Here is a 23,371-nt window from a genome sequence, read left to right as displayed (position 1 = left end):
TTTTTTAAAGTCGGTTAAAAATATACTAAGATTTACTAACATGGTGTTATACCATAGAGTAGCAAACAGAGGCAAAGCTTCTAAGAAGCGAGCAAAATTTATAACTATTTTGGTAGGGCTGGCACTGGAGGATACAATTTAATTAACAATAGTTATTTGTTCAACAAGATGGTAAAGTTTGTTTTTGTTGTGATTGCCTAGTTTAAATATCGATCTTTAAATATCGATCGATAGATCTAAATATCGATTTTGAACGAAATCAGTCAATTTAGAAAGAATTATAAATGGTGCCAACTTTTTTAAATTTTGGTTACAGGTTCCTATTTTGTGATCCCAGGGAGCTCTAAATATCGATTTTGAACAAAATCGGTCAATTAACAAAGAATTTCAAAATGGCGTCGACTTTTTTAAATTTTGGTAACAGTTTCTTATTTTGTGATCCCAGGGAGCTCTAAATATCGATTTTGAACGAAATCGGTCAATTAACAAAGAATTTCAAAATGGCGTCGACTTTTTTAAATTTTGGTAACAGTTTCTTATTTTGTGATCGCAGGGAGCTCTAAATATCGATTTTGAACGAAATCGGTCAATTAACAAAGAATTTCAAAATGGCGTCGACTTTTTTAAATTTTGGTAACAGTTTCTTATTTTGTGATCGCAGGGAGCTCTAAATATCGATTTTGAACGAAATCGGTCAATTAACAAAGAATTTCAAAATGGCGTCGACTTTTTTAAATTTTGGTAACAGTTTCTTATTTCGTGATCCCAGGGAGCTCTAAATATCGATTTTGAACGAAATCGGTCAATTAACAAAGAATTTCAAAATGGCGTCGACTTTTTTAAATTTTGGTAACAGTTTCTTATTTCGTGATCCCAGGGAGCTCTAAATATCGATTTTGAACGAAATCGGTCAATTAACAAAGAATTTCAAAATGGCGTCGACTTTTTTAAATTTTGGTAACAGTTTCTTATTTCGTGATCCCAGGGAGCTCTAAATATCGATTTTGAACGAAATCGGTCAATTTACAAAGAATTTCAAAATGGCGTCGACTTTTTTAAATTTTGGTAACAGTTTCTTATTTCGTGATCCCAGGGAGCTCTAAATATCGATTTTGAACGAAATCGGTCAATTAACAAAGAATTTCAAAATGGCGTCGATTTTTTTAAATTTGGTAACAATATCCTGTTTTGTGATCCTAGGGATCCTCAGATATTGATTTTGAACAAAATCTATGACAGTTCAAGAAAATAGATTTTAAACACTATTTAAATTATTATCATTAACATTAAATTAAATGAAAACACGACGCGCGACGTGTACTGCAGCCCCTGAGCTTGAGCACAGGCCGAGCCGATATAAACCGATTTCTCTCCGTACGCGACGTAGCGCCTGTGCTCACGCACACACGCGCCTCAAGCTTGTAGTAGTGTACCTATCGTAGCGCGCTTGTATGAAGCTTTGACTCTGTTCGCTACTCATGTGGTTATACAACGCAATACCACACTAACAAACACTCGTACAAACATACAGACAAGTATATACTCACACACACTCACACACACACATGGACGCACGCACACGCACTTTTGAACGGTTTGAACGGAACACGGTTTTGAAATTGAAATTGAAAAAAGTGTAAGAATTTGTAAGAAAATATTTAAAAAAGGTATATCAGCCGGTTTTTTATTCCAGCTCTTAATACATGTAAAAACGTCCAATCTGTTCATTTACTTGAGCCTTTACCCTAGTGCCTAATTATATCGACCGCCCCATATCAAAACAAAGTAAATGTCATTTTTCCGAAAATCGTTTTATGTCATAAGCCTAACTTTCATAGTATGTCCCGTTGTATTGTAAGGACACCCACATTAAAGTAAAATTAAAAGCTAGTAAGTCGCTTTGACCATTTTAAAACATAGTAAGTCTATGAACTGGCTAGGTTTTTTATAGATTAATGCGCCTTACTAAGTTTTTCAAAGGAATTAGATAAAATAAAATAAATATCACCCATTATCTAAATACCATGTCAAAACAGTAAATACTTAATGATGCATTAAAACTTAAAAGTAAGATAGGAAAAGTCAATGACCTCTACATGTCAACTGTTAAATATGGCTTGCAAGGGAAATACTTTGCATACTTACATAATGTTTTTAAGGTTCCATATCTCAAAAGGAAACACGGGACCCTTATAGGATCACTTTGTTGTCTGTCTTTCTGTCCGTCTGTCCGTCTGTCGTGTCTGTCAAGAAAACCGATAGGGTATTTCCCGTTAACCTAGAATTATGGGCAGGTAGATAGGTCTCAACTCTCATAGCCCAAGTAAAGGAATAAATCCGAGAACAAATTTCGTGATTCTAGATCAACGGGAAGTACTGTATAGGTTTTCTTGACGGACGGACGGACAAATGGACAGACAACGAAGTGATCCTTTAAGAGCTCCGTTTTTCATTTTGAGGTACGGAACCCTAAAAAAGAAAGTGATGCACATCTAATGAATAAATGTGTAGGCCAGTCTTCACACTAAAATATTTAAACCCCTTTAATTTAAAAACTGTCATAGCCTAGTGGTTAGAACGTCCGCCTCCTAATCGAAGGTCGGGGGTTCGATCCTGGAATCACGCACTACTAACTTTTCAGTTATGTGCGTTTTAAGCAATTTAATATTGTATATCAAATCTTTGAAAAGAGCAACCGCCGAGTTTCTTGTTGAAGACTACGGCCTAAACTTCTCTTGAATTTAAACCACTTACTAGGTTTTAATCTGAGAAAGAAATTTGACATTAATTGACAAAATTGAGAGACCTAAGCTTGTATAAGAACACAGAAGTGTCATAATTCGTGTTCACTTTGCCTAACGTCTCTCGGAGAGCAGAGAGAGATTTAAACTGTTTCTTATAATCACTGGCCATATTTCAAATGCGAAAGTGTGTTTGTTGGTTTAATATTCAATCACGCTGCAACGGAGCAACCAGTCGACGTGGTTTTTTGCATGGATACATTTAAAGACCTTGAGAGTGACATCTCTCTCCGCATCGTATTCTTTATTGCTGAGGGTTGTGACTTCTTTCCATTATTCCTACATCTAATGGTAGGTTTTCTTGGGATAATAATGCGGTGGGTTCAAAGAGCCTACGGAACTCGACTAGAAAAACGAGATTTTGACTCTTAGTTTTAACGGTTATGAATTAGTTATTATTATCAGTGATAAAATTGATTAGGGCTGCCAGGTAAAATGACATTTATCTCGGAAAATCAAAGAGTTTCCACGAGATTTTTTCCAAGTTTGCGCTACTAAGTACATATATTATGAAGAGGAAAGGTTTGTTTGTTTGTTATCGATAAACTCTGAAACTACTGAACTACTTGCACTAAAGACATAATCATCAACATCAACCGACAGACGTCCACAGTGAACATAGGTCTTTAATAGGGTCTTCCACATGCTACGGGTTTGCGCCGCCTGAATCTTTGCGCTTGCGCTTGACGACAATCATGCTTTAAAGAAAGCAATGATGAGGTCCAAGTTGGAGCACGCTTACCTGGAAGATGCCTATTCACTCTTGGCTTGCAGGTATCTATGGTATATATGGCAGGAAACACGGCCGCCGAAATGGCGTTCCAACCTTTAGGCTCTCCATATTGCCCGCAGCATGAATCTGAGCTTCCTTATGATGGTTATATTATGTACATATAATATCTCATAAGAAATCTCTAACACACAATCCAGCTAAGTAAGTCCAATTTCGAAAAAAGCTAGCTAGCCGACAAATCTAACTCAGGCAGCCTTCGGGAACCTTCGAGATGTCTCTGTCCAAAATTCCTCAATGCTTGAAGAACAGTCTTTGAATAGTGCATATTGTCAGTGATGAAATATGGATCCGAAATATAGGTCTTTTTTTTGTACACAGGAAATGCCTGACGCATACCCCTCCGTCATGTGGGGCTTGCACCAAACTTGCACTACTACGAAATCCATTTCGGAACACGGCACCCGGAACGAGGCGCGCTATCTCCTAACATAGGTATAATACCTATTTAGAACACTTACTATCTGTCATCATAATCTATGACAACCTCCGAGTATTTACCTGGTAAAACCGTAACTTTAGAATAAAATTTAGTATATAAGCAGGCTTCATTTAGAAATGAAAAAATCCCTATTTTATTTTTCAACGATTATAAACACAACTTTCATTCAAAAATAATAAGCTTATATTCATTTTAAATAATATTTTGCGACGAAATGACGCGCACAGTCCTTCCGCCATGACAGTCCAGTGGACACTGAATTCCATAGAGCGCCTGCAAGAAAATAAATAGCACAGGAAGTTTTTTGGTTAGTTTTAGATTATTTAAGAAACGAAAAACATTTAGTATAAAACTAACAGTTAAAATTGATTGCTAAACCTAAACATATCATTTTCTGGAGGTTGGCTTCAAAGTATCAAGATGTTAAAGAAAACTTTTACAGAACAAGTTGCGAACAGCAATGTTTTCAACTTGGTTTTTTTTTATTATTGGGATAATGTATACTAAATTAAAAAAGGCCCTTATAATCTTCACAAACTGAAGTTTTTAATTGCATGTATTTAATAGCTGTTAATGCTTTAGAAAAATAAACAATTTACTTCAAAGTACAGCATTTTTGCGATTTGTCAAATAGCAATTACCTTAAACCTGTATCTGTGCTGACAGTAATAAATAATAAATGTGCCTGCTTTTATAATTTACTTGAGGCATTTACGGCTCTTAAGTAACGTAAAACAAATAGTAAAAAACTTTCTTTTTAGTGGATAGCTTAAAAGACACACCCAGTATATGGAGAAAGGGGTTTTTTTTTTAAATATGACTCGATACATTATTTTTATTGAAAATGTTAAAGTAAAACATATAGCACGCCTAATCTAATTCCTGTATAAATAATGCCCGCGTGGAATTGTGCCAAGACTACTTACTTGCATTTCTGCACTGAATAGCCAGGCATTTCTTTGATCATTTGGCCGAAAAATGCAATTAACCGCGGTGAAATGTAACGCAAGATATTTTTAGCACAAAGTATATAGTTACTTCGTTGATTTGTATAAATTCGCCAACCGCGGAGCAACGGATTAGCCGAAGCAATCTATTTAACCGATGTAATTACTAAATGTACCCGCGAACATCAGACGGACTTAAAACGGCGTCTAATAATTCCTATCCGAGCTTCTAAATGAACGGAGCAATCTCATTATGTCGTCGACTCAATCAATAACAAATAACGATGTACAAACACTGAAAGCTGAATTGTTAGCCGACGGTTTGGAAATGTTAAACAATGTGGCTTTTCATTTACATTTACCTACCTACTTATTTACTACATTTCTATGGAATACGTAGGTACTCGTAAATCGTAAATCGATTGGATACATAAATGCAACTCGATCTCTTCATATATAAGTTTTCTCAAAGAAATGACAAACTCACGAAGTTTCTCCGTTCTCCTTCCCAAGGTTATGGACTAAGAGCCATTACGTGCCTAAACTTCGTTATTTTATAAAAACTGAAAGTTTCCTTGCGTATAGCCCCCAACACAGGGAAGAACGATCAGCGACTATAAAGTTTGGATCATGGTGGCTTTGGGAGATAAAGGTTTAAAAAAATTTACGACAAAGTCTAATCACACTAATATTGTAAAGGCGAAAGTTTGTATGTATTATGTGTACTCACAGTGTGTGTGTGTGTGTGTATGTTTGTTACTCCTTCACGCAAAAACTACTGGACGGATTTGGCTGAAATTTGGAATGGAGATAGATAATATCCTGGATTAGCACATAGGCTACTTTTTATCCCGGAAAATCAAAGAGTTCCCACGGGATTTCAAAAACCTAAATCCACGCGGGCGAAGTCGCGGGCATCGGCTAGTTTTTTATATTTTTAACCCCTGACCCAAAAAGAGGCGTGTTATAAGTTTGACGTGTGTCTGTGTATCTGTCTGTGGCATCGTAGCTCCTAAACTAATGAACCGATTTTAATTTAGTTTTTTTTTTGTTTGAAAGGTGACTTGATCGAAAGTGGTCTTAGCTATAATCCAAGAAAATCGGTTCAGCCGTTTGAAAGGTATATCAGCAGGGCGATTCAGAACACTTCGATAACATAACGAATCGATTCGATTCGGTATCGATCTCGAATCGAACAAATTTTATCGTGCAATTCAGAACGTTCGAGAAAAGGATTCGATTCGATTTCGATTACGATACCGTTTTCGATAAGAAACATTGCGATTACATGTGCATTTATAAAGTATGTTATGTTACCAAAATTTTACTTGTTTTTAAATTCAAATTAAACATTAAAAATAACTTTTATTCATCTTGAAGGTAATTTAAGTCATTACTTAAAATGATAGCTTATTAAATTATTGATTTCGAGAGAAAAACATCGAAATGTACTAGTGAAGTTTTATTAAAGCTATCCTCGTAAATACAACACAAATGTCAAACATTAATTACGTCTGTCAATCAATGGCAAGTTTTTTTTTTTTTTATTAACTAGTTTTACGGCTCTGGGTTCTAGCCCTTTTAAACTCGGTGTTGTGATTTTTGTCCGCTGGTTTTAGGATTTTGTACCTGAAGGGCACCAACGGGACCCTATTACTAAGATTCCGCTGTCCGTCTGTCTGTCAGCGGGCTGTATCTTGTGAAGCGTAATAGGTAGAGAGTTGAAAATTTCACAAAATGTGTATTTCTTGCCGCTATAACAACAAATAATATTAAATTTCAAAGTTTCAAAACTGTTGTTTCTTATACGATGGTACGAAACTAGGTGAACAAAAAGATATCGAATGCCCTATAGCTTTCGATAAGTAAACATCAAAAATTATCGGACGTTCGACAAATATTATTCGGTTAGGTTGTTGTGAATAGCGTTTGATAGTCGTAATCGAACGATATCTACGTCTGTTCGATTCGGTTTCGGTTTCGACAATTTCACTGTCGATTCGGTTATTCTGAATTGAAAATACATTTTATCGAACGACAACTTGCCGAATCGATCGACAATTATGTTATCGAAGGGTTCTGAATCGGCCTGCTGGTCTTTTCTAGTTACTGTAACCTTCACTTGTCGGGGGTGTTATAAATTTTTAATTTACACTTGTCTTCGGAATAGTATTAGAAATCACGCAGGCATTGTAAAAAACTGCGTCAATTTCCTGTGTCAGGTGGTTGCCACGATAATATACTTTCCACTTTATTTACGGGGAAAAATACGCTGTTTTAGAATGACCGTAATAAGCATCAGTAACCTACTTCCACAATCGCAATTTGGGAACTAGGGAGTTTTATCCAGTGATAAACTTTAATCTTGGTTAGTACTAACTTAATTCGGTTTGTATTAAATACAACATCCCATATAGACGACATCACAATATGATAGATACGCGCGACCGCGTTACCGAGGTTAGTGTAGGAAAATTCAGGCTAATACCGTTTTCCTCTGTGCTAATACGTAGAGATCGCATATTTTCCGTTAAGTACTATAAAAACAAATTGCATCCACAGGCACCAGCATGAAACTTTTCAAAGTAAAGGAATAATATTGTTAAATCGTTATCGTCGGTGGCTCAATCAGGGGAAAAAGCAAGCATATAAAATTATTCAATTTCACGATTTATTTCTTGTAGTCATTTAAAGAATATATTTTTTATCAATCACAGGTCTGCGCTAGACTATTTTCTTGTAATTTTATTTGATGCTGATGAAATATTGGTATCTTAGATGAAAATGCCACTATTATAAAAGATAGAGTAGCTGTGTTTTTGTATGCAATATCGTACAAACATTATCTTCTTTTATCTAAAATCGATAGTACATACTTCATTGTAGAAAATCATTATTTTGACTCTCAAAGAGCTCATTGAGTCTCTGAAAATTTACTCTGTACCTATTACTTACATACATAATATTATTAGGTAGGATATTAAAATTCAAAGAAAATTATTGCCTAATATAAAATCTGCATTGATTAAAACAATTTATTTAAGTGAATAAGTATCATAGTGCTATATATAACAAAGAGGTCAGAGAGAGATCATATTTTTTTCTAAATACGCATTTTATTCAAAATATGTAGAGTTGAAATTTAAAAAAAAAAGAGAAAATCTTTGATTCAAACAAAATTTTCCGCAAAGCTTCGATTCATCAAGTAAATCTACCACGAGAGGAAATTGGCACATTTTGCATTTAGGCTGTAAGGGGAATTAATTTAGGGGAATTGAAATTATCTTTATTCAGACAGCCTTTTACAAGGTTTTTTGTAACGTTCAAAAGTATTTTTTCATTGTTGTGAGTTGATGGTGAAAGTTGCCAAAAATTTCAACATTCTCATTCCTGTAAAAATACTGTTAACTGCCAACCAACCGGGCTTTAAGCAGATTAACCAAGCAATCTATTTAAGCAATGTAATTACGAAATGAACTCGCAAACATCGGCAGGCCGATTCAGAACCCTTCGATAACATAATTGTCGATCGATTCGGCAAGTTGTCGTTCGATAAAATGTATTTTCAATTCAGAATAACCGAATCGACAGTGAAATTGTCGAAACCGAAACCGAATCGAACAGACGTAGATATCGTTCGATTACGACTATCAAACGCTATTCACAACAACCTAACCGAATAATATTTGTCGAACGTCCGATAATTTTTGATGTTTACTTATCGAAAGCTATAGGGCATTCGATATCTTTTTGTTCACCTAGTTTCGTACCATCGTACAAGAAACAACAGTTTTGGAACTTTGAAATTTAATATTATTTGTTGTTATAGCGGCAAGAAATACACATTTTGTGAAAATTTCAACTCTCTACCTATTACGCTTCACGAGATACAGCCCGCTGACAGACAGACGGATAGCGGAGTCTTAGTAATAGGGTCCCGTTGGTGTCCTTCGGGTACAAAACCCTAAAACCAGCGGACAAAAATCACAACACCGAGCTTAAAAAAGCTAGAACCCAGAGCCGTAAAACCAGTTAATAAAAAAAAACCAAACTTGCCATTGATTGACAGACGTAATTGATGTTTGACATTTGTGTGTATTTACGAGGATAGCTTTAATAAAACTTCACTAGTACATTTCGATGTTTTTCTCTCGAAATCAATAATTTAATAAGCTATCATTTTAAGTAATGACTTAAATTACCTTCAAGATGAATAAAAGTTATTTTTTAATGTTTAACTTGAATTTAAAAACAAGTAAAATTTTGGTAACATAACATACTTTATAAATGCACATGTAATCGCAATGTTTCTTATCGAAAACGGTACCGTAATCGAAATCGAATCGAATCCTTTTGTCGAACGTTCTGAATTGCACGATAAAATTTGTTCGATTCGAGATCGATACCGAATCGAATCGATTCGTTATGTTATCGAAGTGTTCTGAATCGCCCTGCAGGACGACTTAAAACTCCTCCTAGTAATTCCGATGTAAACCCGAAGGCGGTGAATGAGGCAAATGAATAAATTACTCGAAACGTCGTTATGTTGGCGACTCGATCAGGCGTACTAATTATTTATTATTAAGAAAAAGTTCAATTTTCTTGCTTCCCCTCTAGGCTTTTACGCGAGTTCAAAACAAATATTAATAAGTACTTAAAAGCAAATGGGTACGTAGTACCTACTTATAGGGGATATTTTCCATAAGATACTGACCTATAAATATGGTTCCATGATTTCCATGCACACGAGCTTAACCTCATCGTTCAGCATTACTAAGTATTTCAATACATATGCACTTTATTATCAATCCACTCCAGTTTACTCCAAAGCAACATAGTGCGATATGGCGGCATGCTGCAGGTACTATAATTCAAACGGTACATATAACTAGAATCATTGGCAGGCCATACCGTAATATTTCAATTCTACAGCACAATGTTGTCTTGAGTTGCAGGTCGCAAAATTATTGTTACTAGTTAAACGAGTAGCATGCCACATAGTTGCATGTTGTTGCTCCAAAGAAAAAACCTCGATGTTCTTTAGAATTATTTTTCAACAATTAGTGATTGTAATAATAATTATTGGCAGTCGGAACCTTATCTCAAAAATTGATTGGTTTACGCTTCCTCCCATCGAGTACAATGGTATTGTCATCCCATATTGTGATTCCGTTAAAAATCTGGGGATACATAAGAATTGCAATTTAGGTTGGACGAATCACTTAAAACAGATTAGCAGGAAGACTTTTGCATCTCTGAGCTCTTTGCGTCGTCTACAATCATTTCTTCCAATTCCTACTAAAATTATGTTAGCACAGACTTTACTTCTTCCTATCCTTGATTATGCCGACGCAAGTTATATTAACTTAACAGAAGATCAGTTAAACAAGCTTGAGAGACTTCAAAACACTAGTATTCGGTTCATATTTGGGTTGCGCAAATATGACCATGTGTCTCATTTTCGGTCTCGTCTCAAGTGGTTACCCATCCGACTTCGCCGGAACTTACATATCCTTTCTATTCTGTACTGTGTATTGTTTCACCCTTCTTCTCCTCCTTACTTGAAGGAGAAATTTGAATTTGCAGCGCGTCCGGGACAAGTTCTCCGCACCTCTAGGAAGCTTATTTTAAGGACGCCTTCACATTCTTCTTCCTTTTTCAATAAATCCTTCACAGTTCAATCTATTAAATTGTGGAATGCCTTGCCTCTCGTAATCAGGGAGGCTAAGTCCATCAATATCTTTAAGAGGCTGGTGAAAGATCACTATTTGTCACTATCACTTTAGCATTATCGGATTTATTGGAACATATTTTACTAGTCTTAATAATAGTATGAGGATTTATTATTTATCTATATATCATATTTATTTATTATTATTTTTTTAGTCTATATTATGTATTTTATTATTTAGTACATTATTTAAATTTTAACATGTTTCTATGTATTTATTTATATATTTATTTATTCTAATATTATATATAAATGTAAATGTATACTTACACCACCTACCTCTAATATCTATAGCTATATCCTTTGGACCATTTTGGTTGCCTGGAAGAGATCGCTAGGTAGCGATAAGGCCGCCAAATAATTGTACCTATATTTTGTTGAGCTTTGTATGTGTTTTTCTGTACTAATTTTGTGGTGTACAATAAAAGTATATTCATTCATTCATTCATTCATTCATTCATTCATTCATTGTTTAAAGTTGGTGGTACGCTTTCCGTCATTATAGCCAGCTGATACTATACCTCAATCTGTAGTCCTAATAATATACATATTTTAACAAAATACCTGATTTCTTTGCCTGCACACTTATTTCATTCAATTTAATGTGGATTTAAATCGCATCAGTAGTAAACTATTTTCTGTTTAGTACCTATAAGTATCTAGACTGAAGAATAGGTATAAAAGACTGTTTTACAAAATATTACTATGGCTGATATTATGAAAGTTTTGATGATGATGGTAATTTAGGAAAAGAAGTGTATGTAATGGTGAACGTAATTTAACTTTCTTGAGACCAATTTTCAAAATGATCTCCTTATGAGTTTGATTATGTTAACTTCCTCGGCCTTAATACCCTAGCAGGCTTTTTATACTTAGGTATATTATAAGAAAAGCCGGGACTTTAATCTAACTCATTAGAATTGCAAAGATTTTTTGTACCTACCCTATAGAGTTTCTTGACAGACACGACAGACGGACTGGCGAACAGATAACAAAGTGATCCTATAAGGGATCCGTTTTTCCTTTTGAGATACGGAACCCTAAAAAAGAATAAAACTGACTTCAATAATATAATATAATGGGCAATAATAAAAATTCAAAATATATTATGGCGACAACGATGTTCGACCATGGATTTGCATCTCGTTGCGTTTGGATTTGGTACATCAAAATATTATATGTCAGAGTATCATTGCAGTCTCACGGCGACTACAGAACTGCACTGGAGACGCTGTCACAGTTAGGGAACTGTTTACAAAGCGTCGGCGCTTCGACCCCAGGTTAAGTCAGGTTCAAACCGAGAGTTGCCTCACTCCAGTTCACTCTGATACTGTCATCAAAGTCGAACGTTATCTGCATGGATGATTGATGTCTGCCACTGTAAAAGCATCATGTGTGCGCTGGCTCTAATTGTTCCAAAACGTCATTTGTTACGTGGCGACACAATATTATTGTAATTTGTACGCTGGGACAAATATTACAGAGACGTACCGTAACTAATTACTCCATATATTTTATACGTTTTCTTGTAATTCAATGTAAACCCGATAGATAGATACACGTAGTTATTTCCAATTGTCTTATTGATCCATTGCCTGTATTCTACAATATTATGTTAACTATAAATTGATCCTGCATATTTCGTGCGTTCGTCGTACTAAGATGATTTATAGTGATGTTTATATTGTTTGATGATCTAATTTCTAGACTCTTCATAGAGGAGTTGAATATCTAAACTCATAAAATAATACCGCAGAGTAAACTAATGAAAATTAATGATAAATTGACGTATGATTGTTAAGAAAAACAATAAAGTTATTCAATATTTTGTCCTGTTGTCCTGAAAAATAAGGGATACGCCTCTATGGTTTGAACCCCGCATCATAAGTTTAGGCGCTACGGTGCCACAGACAGATACACAGATACACACGTCAAACTTATAACACCCCTCTTTTTGGGTCGGGGGTTAATAAGTAAATGAGTTTTCTGTTAAACTGTGTAACTTGCAAGAATGGCGGGAATTTTGATTTATTGATCTGCTTATTTTTTATATTTGTTTCTGAAGAAAAAGCAAGCTCACCTCCTTTGTCAAATAACTGATATGTGACATAGCTATACCAACATTTCTTAACTTCGAACTCCACAACTAAGGTAAAAGAATGCGCGTTTAAATTGACTTTGGTACTTCGAACATTGATGGAGTGCGAAGGAAGCGTCGAACTTTTTTTTTCCATTGGATCCCTAGAATAGTTCAACTTCCTAAAACAAGTAAGTAGGTAATTGCCCGTGTTTTTGCGTCGAAAGGGAAAATGGAAGTTTTCTTATTAGAGTCGGCAAATTAATTTAGTTTCATAGTGTTGGGCGATTGGGCGCCGAACAAGGATCAACATCATTCCAAATCAAAGTCAAAATCGAATGAATTTGTTAGAGACCTAAACTTTATAGGTGCTATAAACCGACAAGACTGTACGGAAAGGAGAATATTATGCTAAGAACTATCGTCAAGAAACACTAATTTGGTTTAATTTATACTAATTAAAAATGAGAATGTATTATTGTGTCTGTTTGTTTGTCTGTCAGCTTTTCACGTCTCAACCATTTAACTGATTTTGACTTTTGGTACAGAAAAAGCTTGAATTTTGGGGAACGATATATCCAACTCGGATAGTAAGGGCTACTTTTTGTCCCGAAAAATCAAAGAGTGTCCACGGAGAGATTTAAAAAAAAAAGGTCAAATCAGCCGTTCTCCAGTGATGATACACGCGTCAATTTATTTTTATTTATCCCATAGTGATTTCTTACAAATCCAGCCTAAATCGTTGTCTATATTATTATAAAGGGAATTTCTGAGCGTTTCAGCTTTCTAGGTCCCAAGGGTTTGGACGGGTCTGTCATGATGAGTCAGTCAGTCAGTAAGTTAGGGGTTTAATTTTGGTTAGTAACGTCTATTTAATTTTAACGCGGCATCCTACACCGTTTCAATTTACCTGTAGAATTTTACTTAACTGGCTCCCAACTGGCCGCAACTAAAGCCTGTCAATAAAATTAGCCAATGGGGACTAAAACAATGTTTGTAGAGGATTAGTAAGAGCTTACGACCTCACAATTAAATCCAAGCAAAACTCGATTGAAACTTTCGTATACATAAAATATCTTTTCGCCGTCAGATTTCAACAAGTTTCTAAGCCCAATACAAACATTGTATATTAAATCACACAAACAATGTTTGCCATCTAATAGTGGTTTTCCACGACGCGTGATAACATGAGAATGTAGGCTGTTCTGCACAAACTTTCCACAAAGCTATTAATGCTCAAAATTAAGATTATTTAATTGATTTTGGACAACATGTGGTTGCGAGTCACAACCTTCGATCGTGAGTTAGCCATATTTGAATTTAGTCCGGTATACCTTTCAAGTTTATTAATTTCAGTAATACGTCACCTGACTTCTTCACTTCCAGGTCAAAATAGGAACGGCCAAGGCATCTCTGTATGACCACAGATAATCAATGGAACCATTTGCTACAAAATAGAAACCACGTACCGGAAAAAGGAACATTGGAAAAACTATTCCATTGGTCCGACGACATTACCAAGTTTGCAGGAAAACTTGTAGGAGGCTCGCCCGACATCGGGAAGAATGGCGTGCGCATGAGGAGGGCTATGTCCAACTATGAATAAATAAAAAAGACGAAAAAGAACACCACTGACAGGCTTACTTCAGAGAATCAATTTTATAGTTAGCTCTTCACGAGATATTCACCACTTGATTGTTTGCAAATAAACATTCAATGAGTCAGTTCCCTTTGATGTTTTTTTTTATTTATACAGCTGCAGGGGAAATCCTCATGGACCCCCATTGGGTAGTGCCGGACTCTTACCGGCTAAAACCCCTGCTGTCTCCTTGTTCGCTGTGTGCCCGCCTTTCAGCCTAAACCACAGCACAACACTTTTTAGTGCTATATCAATGACAATAACTTTATGTTTTTCTCATCTAACCGTATCATATCACATCACAACAACACGTCGTCTTGTGAGTCGAATCGAACGAGTGTACAAATTGGGAAGCAGCTCGGTACGTGTTCTCACGCCCCATGAGAAACTAACTTTACAAAGATAAAGCCGTACTGCCTGTAAATGTAATGTGTTTAGTGTTTACTTACACAATACGCAATGTAACTACTATATTGTTAGTAATTTGTCCCTGTTATTTACACCGAGGAATTGATTGTTTCAACTATGTTTCAACTGGAGTTAGGAGTTAAGACTTAGGTAAATATTGTTTCTTATGTTAGCGGTGAATTAGTTTGGAGTCTAATGTAATCAGTTTGTAATAACAGTGAGCCTCTGTGGTATGTTGTGGTTGATGAGGCTTCGGCTATTATTTGTCGACTTCTAACTTTTACGTTTACGTTTTGGTCTTATAGTTGACTAGATGATGCCCGCGACTTCATCCGCGTGGATTTAGGTTTTTTGAAAAATACCGTGGGAACTCTTTGATTTTCCGGGACCATAAGTTGCCTATGTCAATTACTAGGACGCAACTGTACCAAATTTCATATAAATCGGTAAAACGGATGGGGCTTTAAGAATCCCGTGGGAACTCTTTGATTTTCCGGGATAAAAAGCTTATGTCCATCCTCGGGATGTAAGTTAACTCTAGATGCCAAATTTCATTAAAATCGGTTGAACTGTTGGGCCGTGAAAGGCTAACAGACAGACAGAAAGACAGATGGACAGACAGACAGACGGGCAGACAGACAGACATACGGACAGACAGACACACTTTCGCATTTATAATATTAAGTATAGAAGTATGGATTTATAACTGTATGTGTGTGTGACTTATTTATTGTGAGTTCTGATAATTCATATGCAATATTAAATTCATGTTCTTCGTTTTCTCCTTCGACAGTAATGCGGGAATTTCACTGCAACCTACGCAGTCGCATAGATAACACACTATATACCAGCGCAGTCGTTCGAGCGACTTTGACCGTGCGACCTAACACGATGGTTTGAGCAGACTGCAGTGTGACGATTGTTATTACCTCTGATTGGTTGAAACTCTCTCACTATTGCGTGAAATGCATAGATGCAGTAAGAATACAATAAATTCAGCCAGTCCCAACAATTGAGATTGTAGCAATAAATAATTGATGCGGCTATTTCACCACCAGCATAATTTTGCACTAGCTAGCTCTAAACACCAGTTCTTTGGTAATAGTAAGTGGCAGTCTTCACCTCCTACTGTACCGTCCTCCAGCGAGTTTCTCAGAAATACGATGTTGGATCTGTGAAAATAAAACAAATGGTGCACTTGCCTGAAGTTTAGACCACTGTATCCTGCCGATGCATCGGCTCGCATTCCTCCAAGCCAGCTTAGCTCCAAACACCAGCTCTGTGGTAGTCAGCTGGTAGGTGCCAGTTTTCACCACCTCCTCCTGTACCGTCTTCCAGCGAGCTTCATGAGCTACGGTGTTGGCCCTGTGACAGACAGACACACTTTCACATCTATAGTGTTAGTTTGGATATGGATTATTCATAATAATTACTATCGAAAATTGGCCCAACCTGAAGGTTGCCATCCTTTCCAATAAAAAGGGAATAAACTCTATATTTACTGCCTTTTTGCGACCTAACAATAAAGTTAGGTACAGACCGTGCACACAATACTTAGAGCCAAACTACGAATCAATATGTCTATAATAAAGCACACATAATTTACTTCTCGAGGAGCTGCACGTGAAAGTCAAAGTGTTTACACGGATCACTTTACATAGTTTTCATGTGCTACAGTCTAAGTTATGTTAACTTTTATCTTCTTTTTCTCTTACCATATTTTTTTGGTATTTACCTTCGTATAGAGGCGAAGTATTGTCCAAGAAAGTCTTTTGCGTCGCTAAGGACTTCTTCTGGGCTCCGCGGCACGTCACCCCGGCCCGGTATCGCCATGAGGCTGCCCAGGCATGCTCTCTCGTTGCATAGTGTAGGCTGTGGACAAACAATATAGGTACTAAAATGCACAAAACGAACAAACCTGATTGACTGATCTATCAACGCCCAGCTCCAACTACTGGACAGATAATATAATCTATTATGACGTAGACATCCGCTAAAATGGATTTTTGAAAATTCAACCCCTAAGGGGGTAAAATTAGGCTTTGTTGCAATTAGCGTAGGCCAGGTGGATGAAGTCGCGAGCATTAGCTAATCTTTTATAATATAAAAGATATATGTATAGACATATCAAATTTCACCCAAGCGAAGCCGGGTGAATGAGCTAGTACTGTGGCTAGTACCTAATGTATAAAATGTCATTGCTTACAACTGTAGTTCGCGACAGGTCGACATGGCAATCTGGGTGGGAACGCTCCGCACACCCGCACAACCCCCACGCTAACTCGGTGCGGGATAGCTCGGGTGACGTGACCTCATACCTCGATTGCCATCTCGACCTGACGCTACTATAGGTAATGTATTGTCTCAAGCAGTCCCTATTAGGTTGTTAAAACTTTTACCGAATTCCGTCAATTTTCGTGAAAAGCACGTCTTTCAATCGTTTTACGATGTTCATAAAGAAAATAGTCCATAAAAGTGAATAATGTTCCCGTAGGTATGGGCTTACTGATTGCGCGTACGAATACTGAACACGATTACGAATAGGTAGGTCATTGAAAGTGATGGGCACTAAATCTATACTAAGTAGGAAATAGGGCTACCTCTCAATAAATAAGTATTGGAGTATATGGAACAAATACATATAAAAAGATTAATAAAATTAGATAACTTAAATAACTACCCATACTATAGATGCAAAAGTGCCTGTTTTTTTGTTTAACCGACTTTCAAAAAAGGGAGGAGGTTCTCAATTCGTCGGAATCTTTTTTTTTCGCCTTGTCTTTCAATCACGTCGCAACGGATCAACGGATCAGCGCGATTTTTTGCATGGATACTCAAAGGCCTAGAGAGTTACCGATGGAAACTCTTTGATTTTCCGGGATGAAAAGTAATCTATGCCCGTCTCCGGGATATAGGTAAACTATCTATGTACCAAACATCGAAATCTGTTAAACGGATGAGTAACAGAAAGTCAGATAGACACACTTTTATATTTATAATATTAGTAGGTATGGGTTTTATACTGCTTATTCTTGAAATGCCCAGGTATAATTCAGTGCCATTTTATAGTAAAACTTTTCCTTTGTACCTACGTATACTTCTGAAAGCCATAAATATCCTTAACGTCTTCCGGCCAGCGTCCAAAATAAAAATTTCAGTAAATATGATAGTCTATATTATTTTATGAGAATTATAGAAAATACTGAGAGACGTGTGGCCTAGTAGCAATAACACATAATATTAGTCGATTACATCGGGTAAGCAACGTTGACCAATGTCACTAATTGGATAGATAGAATGGTTTAGAAGTTCAGATTTGGCCATCCAGTATCCTCCACGACTCGGAGAGTACATTCCGGTCACTAATACCTGGTAATCCATACTAATATTATAAATGCGAAAGTGTGTCTGTCTGTCTGTCTGCTACCTTTTCACGGCCCAACAGCTTAACCGATTTTGACGAAATTAGATGCAGGGTTAGCTTATATCCCGAGGACGGCCATAGGCTACTTTTATACCGGAAATCAAAGAGTTCCCACGGGATTCCCAAAAACCCATCCGCTTCATGTTTAAATGAAATGTTTGATTTGTATGAAATTTGGTACCGAGGTAGCTTACGTCCCTTTAATTGACATAGGCAACTTTTTATTCCTGATAAAACCGGTTCAGATTTGACAAAACATTTCATTCTCTATCCCGAAAGAACTTTTTGTTTTTCTTGATAAAAACCCAGAGTACCTAATTATAAGAACGCCAAGTTGAATTCAAATCCGGTAAGTAGTTTTAGCGTGATGCGTGCACAGACAAACAGACACACAGAAATTAAAAAAAAACTGTTTTGGTTATAAATTCATTGCGCAGTAAAATAAAATAAAAAATCTCAAACAAAACTTCGCGTCATCTTTGTCTAGTTTGTAAAGAACAAAGTAAACTTGGTCAGTTATTTTGATAAGACTAAACACATGAGATAGCTTAACAAGCGTGAAAGTGTGCTCTTGAATCTTTTATTGTTTTGTTTGTCCTTCGCAATGGTACAATTATTTCTTCTGTTTTATATCTTTAAACCTACATCAGGTGTGATTGTGGTCAAGCGCTTACCTATAGTGAAAAAAAAAAACAATTACTGTATGGTTTAAATAATAATTAGGTATGAAACTAGAAGTCATAAGATGTATCAATGGTAAGTTATGACACAGACTAATAGCGGGCGATGGAGAGAGCTATGCTTAGAGTTTATCTACGTGATCAAATCAGAAATGAGAAGATCCGTAGAAAAACTAGAGTAACCGACATAGCTAACGGGTGCGAAGCTGGAGTGGCAATGGGTAGGGCACAATGGCGTGCAGGTAATAGAGACATAAATGCACTGCTTACTCAGTTGTATATTTTTTATTACGACCTGCCAGAAACCTCGCACCGGAAAGCGCAACGTTAAAAGACCCCCCTAGATAGCCTAGTGGTTAAGACGTCCGCTCTTCATTTAGAGGAGGAGGAGGAAATTCCAGGGTTCAATCCCGGGAACTTATGTGAAGATCGAACCCTGGAATTTCAAGCAATTCAATATCACTTGCTTTAACGTTCACGCAAAGGAAAGATATCGTAAGGAAATCTGCATACCTGAAAGATTTCCATAATTTTTCCAAAGGCGTGTGAAGCCTGCCAAGTGCCAATCCGCACTTTGCCAGTGTAGTCAAATCTCATTCTGGGAGGAGACCCCTGCTCAGGTGAGGGCCGATATGGGTTGAGACTTGAGAATGATGATGCAAATAATGTGATTGTGGGACTCATATCTTTTTATTTTAGGTCAAACATCAATAACGAGACTAATCTAAGCATAAAATGTACGTTTATTTACATACTACGCGTTTGCGTTTGTCTAAGCTCGCGTTAGCCATGCAAACAATACTTCTTCAAATATGTCGCGTTATAATGCGGAGATGAATTTTAACAAAATGTATATTAAACCTTTGATAACCAACCAAAAGAATTATCTATAAGTTTTAAATTTAAAAATTAAATTTAAAACTTACCACGCTCATAGTATCAGCTTCTAAAGCTTATTTAAAGCTTATTTTCATTTCCTATGGGTACAACTAAAATTCTTATCCGCTCTTTTTTTATCAAAAATATCACTCTTATTAAATTTTAATGTTACTCACCACCCTCGGAGAAGTCGTTTCATAAAGCCGGTCATACAAATATTCCTTCGACTCATTGTTCTTCAACACTTTCGGCCTGGCGACTTTACGGGGCACCTTCTTATCCAACTTAGTTATTCGTATCTTAACATCTTCATTCCCGTTCACGCCATTTTTTTCATTATCGGCCAAATCAAGATGGCCGATAGGGCATGCTTCCTTGGCTAGTTCTTTAATGAGGCCTTCTTCATGCGCTATTGCTTCTAATGTATTATTTGTGTGTGAATTTTTTATTACACCGGGAGCCATTTTTTGGCAGTGTCACCCGTCGGTGCTCACTCGCATTGAGTGAAGTTTTGTCTACTTTGTGTGGGCATTACAAGTTATTAAGTTGAAACACATTCGCGGTGAACTAATCATAAGTAGGTGTTAGTGTTGTATTTATAACAGTTTTATCATCTTTGGCGAGCGTATAGTATGTAAATTTTAAATAATATTTACAAACGATTCGTAAGGTGCATCGGGGGAACAGAAATGATGGAATGATAAGCAGCATAACATTGTTCAATTAATTCAAAATCGTTATATAATATATACTAATCCATACTTAATATTATAAATGCGAACGTGTGCCTGTCTGTCTGTATGTCTGCTACCTTTTCACGGCCCAACAGCTTAACCGATTCTGACGAAATTTGGTACGGGGTTAGCTTATATCCCGGGGACGGACATAAGCTACTTTTTATCCCGGAAAATCAAAGAGTTCCTAAGGGATACCGCTTAACCGATTTATATGAAGTACCGAGGTAGCTTGCGTCCCTGTAATTGACATAGGCAACTTTTTTTCCCGGAAAATCAAACAGTTCCCACGGGATCTTTGAAAACCTAAATCCACGCGGACGAAGTCGCTTGCATCCATGCATACATTTATAAATATTTACACGTCCATGACGAGTCACGAATTAAAACGACGACGCAGAGAGAGTGGACAAAGAACTCTTAAAGTTTCGTCATGTATCTGCTCATTGATTTGTCTTAGATATGTATCTTCTATTATTAGATATAGTTATGTTATACTATTACATAGTTATGTACAGCGGTGAAGAAAAACATCGTGAGGAAATCTGCATGCTTCAGGCTATGATGCCATAATTTTAATTTTGTTATTTCTTTAAAAAACGCATTCACGCCGTATGCCGAGTGGAGGAGTCTTTTGATAACAACTTAAACTTAGTTTTATAAAGTTTGTCATGTGGTTGAAATCAAATTACCGAAACCTCTACTACTATAATATATTCTGAGCCAAAACTCAGAAGAAATGTGGAAGGCTTGAGAGCACATTGTCTATGCTAAAGTAAGTAATAAAACTAGTTCGATTTGTTATCAAGAAAGTTGAAGCACGGTCAGCTCTACCGGTGTGCGTTGCGCCTTACTGTATCCTTTCAAAAAATAATCAGAAATACCGCCAAAGTGAGTAACGTAATTCCATTGAAAAGAAAGAGAAACAATTTGTATCAGAAAATGAAACCTTTCGCCCGACTCGCTTTCGGAAATGAAAATAATAATGTTTTTATATTCGGTCCCACGCCAAGGGTCGGCTTTGACTATTATCTTATAATGTTATTATTATTATCGTTCATACAGCGATTGTTTCGTAAAGTCATAACACTTATAACAAACTTATACAATGGATTGATTTAACCGTATTTTAGAAGATTTTTATATAGTGTAGTGCCAGAGTGAAATAGAGTGAGGGAACTCACGGTTTGATCCTGTAGGTCGATTCCCAAAAACCTATATCGATCATTATTACAATCACAATTACTGTGATTGACTAAAATGGTATTCCTGTTGCAACAATGGATTGCAGCCAATAGTGAGCGAGCGTCAACCAATCAGAGGTGATTGCGATCGTGATATTGAAGCTGTCACTGTACCGCAATTAAGCTGCTGAGTCGACGATAATTATGTCAAATGGCTATAGTGACGTAGAATCAAAGTAAACAAGTGTAAATTAAAAATTTATAACACCCCCGACAAGTGAAGGTTACAGTAACTAGAAAAGAGCTGATAACTTTCAAACAGCTAAACCAATTTTCTTGAATTATAGCTAAGAACACTCTCGATCAAGCCACCTTTCAAACAAAAAAAAACTAAATTAAAATCGGTTCATTAGTTTAGGAGCTACGATGCCACAGACAGATACACGGATACACACGTCAAACTTATAACACCCCTCTTTTTGGGTCGGGGGTTAAATAGGGCTACTTTAAGGCTACCTGCGTCGAATGTACTAACATTTGACGCCTGCCAGTGACGTCGGGGCCTCGACGTACTGTTAGAAGTTCCTAACTTTTATGCCGTTATTTTTAATGAATCTTTGTGATAAATATTACTATATCTTGTAACGTGTGGCAAAGTGAATACCAGCGTAAAGCTTTATTCCTAGCCGTTGGGTATTAATAAAAAAGTTAATCGTGCGTGTAAGCTCAATACACCGTGATCGGTGAACTATAGAGAAAACAAAGATGTACACCGGTCTAGCTCTAAATATAAAACTAAAAAAAAAAATAAGTTAATCTACTAAGTTTAGACTAAGTAAAATAGTTTCTCGTATTGTTTTTTTATTACTGAAATTAGTAGTCAAATAAAATCAAATATTCAACTTTTAGGTTTATTGGCTCTACTATTCGTTAGCGAAGAAGGATATTATAAAATATTATTAAAGAAAAGTCGGATATGATAAAAAAATATGATAATCTCAATACACTTTTCAGTTTCTTCATTAGATAATGATTGCACCCGTGCAACGCTGGGGCGGATAGCTAGTTTTTTACCAAAATCTTGAGTTTTTATAAAACTACTCAAGTTACTCATATTTTAAGTTTCTACATTAGTGTTGGCCGGGTTGGGATTATTCCAGAGACGCCCACACAAGATATAAATATTCATTAGGTGTCGTACTCATAACTTGTATCAGCATAATCCTTGTGGCTGCATGTTTATTATGCGTTTGGTGGCTCTGGTATATTACAAACTCTATGGTTATTAACTGAACCGCGTTCTAAATACTGACCCTTCTTTAAAATTGTTTCTGAAGAAAGGTTTTTTATACAATTTTTGTTTTATGTTGACAACGACATATAATGAAAGATTTCTGATTCAACGAGTAATGGTCTCTCTCATTTTGAAATATATAATGCCTGTATATCTATATATATGTATAAAATTAGATAATGCCTGCAACTCAGCCTGCTTGGATGCCTAAAGGTTTTTTTTAAACTGGTGGATTTTTTTAATTTTTAGAACAGAAAGTATCCATGTGTTAAGTCACGGTATAAATTATCTTAATTTCAAATTTCAGCCAAATCAGTTCAATCATTGTGGCGTCAAAGTGT

At 36.3% G+C, this 23,371-nt stretch overlaps 1 protein-coding gene across 4 annotated transcripts in view; it reads right to left on the bottom strand.

The window, feature by feature from the left end:
* The window catches only part of LOC123878619 (nitric oxide synthase-like protein), a 129,410-nt gene that overhangs the window by 23,743 nt on the left and 82,296 nt on the right, over positions 1-23,371 (bottom strand). For 2 of the 4 annotated variants that reach the window (XR_006798851.1, XM_045925925.1), the window contains exons 1-3: positions 19,995-20,369; positions 16,571-16,707; positions 16,038-16,200 (exon numbers count right to left, since the gene is read on the bottom strand). Coding sequence is in view for 3 of the 4 variants with exons in the window: in XM_045925925.1 (XP_045781881.1) it covers positions 16,038-16,200; positions 16,571-16,707; positions 19,995-20,282 (588 nt within the window). In the remaining variant the exon portion in view is untranslated. Of the gene's footprint in view, positions 1-16,037; positions 16,201-16,570; positions 16,708-19,994; positions 20,370-23,371 lie in introns of those variants that run through there. The other 2 variants (XM_045925946.1, XM_045925938.1) reach the window with 1 other exon arrangement.

This window comes from Maniola jurtina, chromosome 3, assembly GCF_905333055.1.
Source record: "Maniola jurtina chromosome 3, ilManJurt1.1, whole genome shotgun sequence".
In the NCBI taxonomy this organism is placed as follows: domain Eukaryota; kingdom Metazoa; phylum Arthropoda; class Insecta; order Lepidoptera; family Nymphalidae; genus Maniola; species Maniola jurtina.
This window is presented reverse-complemented; position numbering and strand designations above follow the sequence as displayed.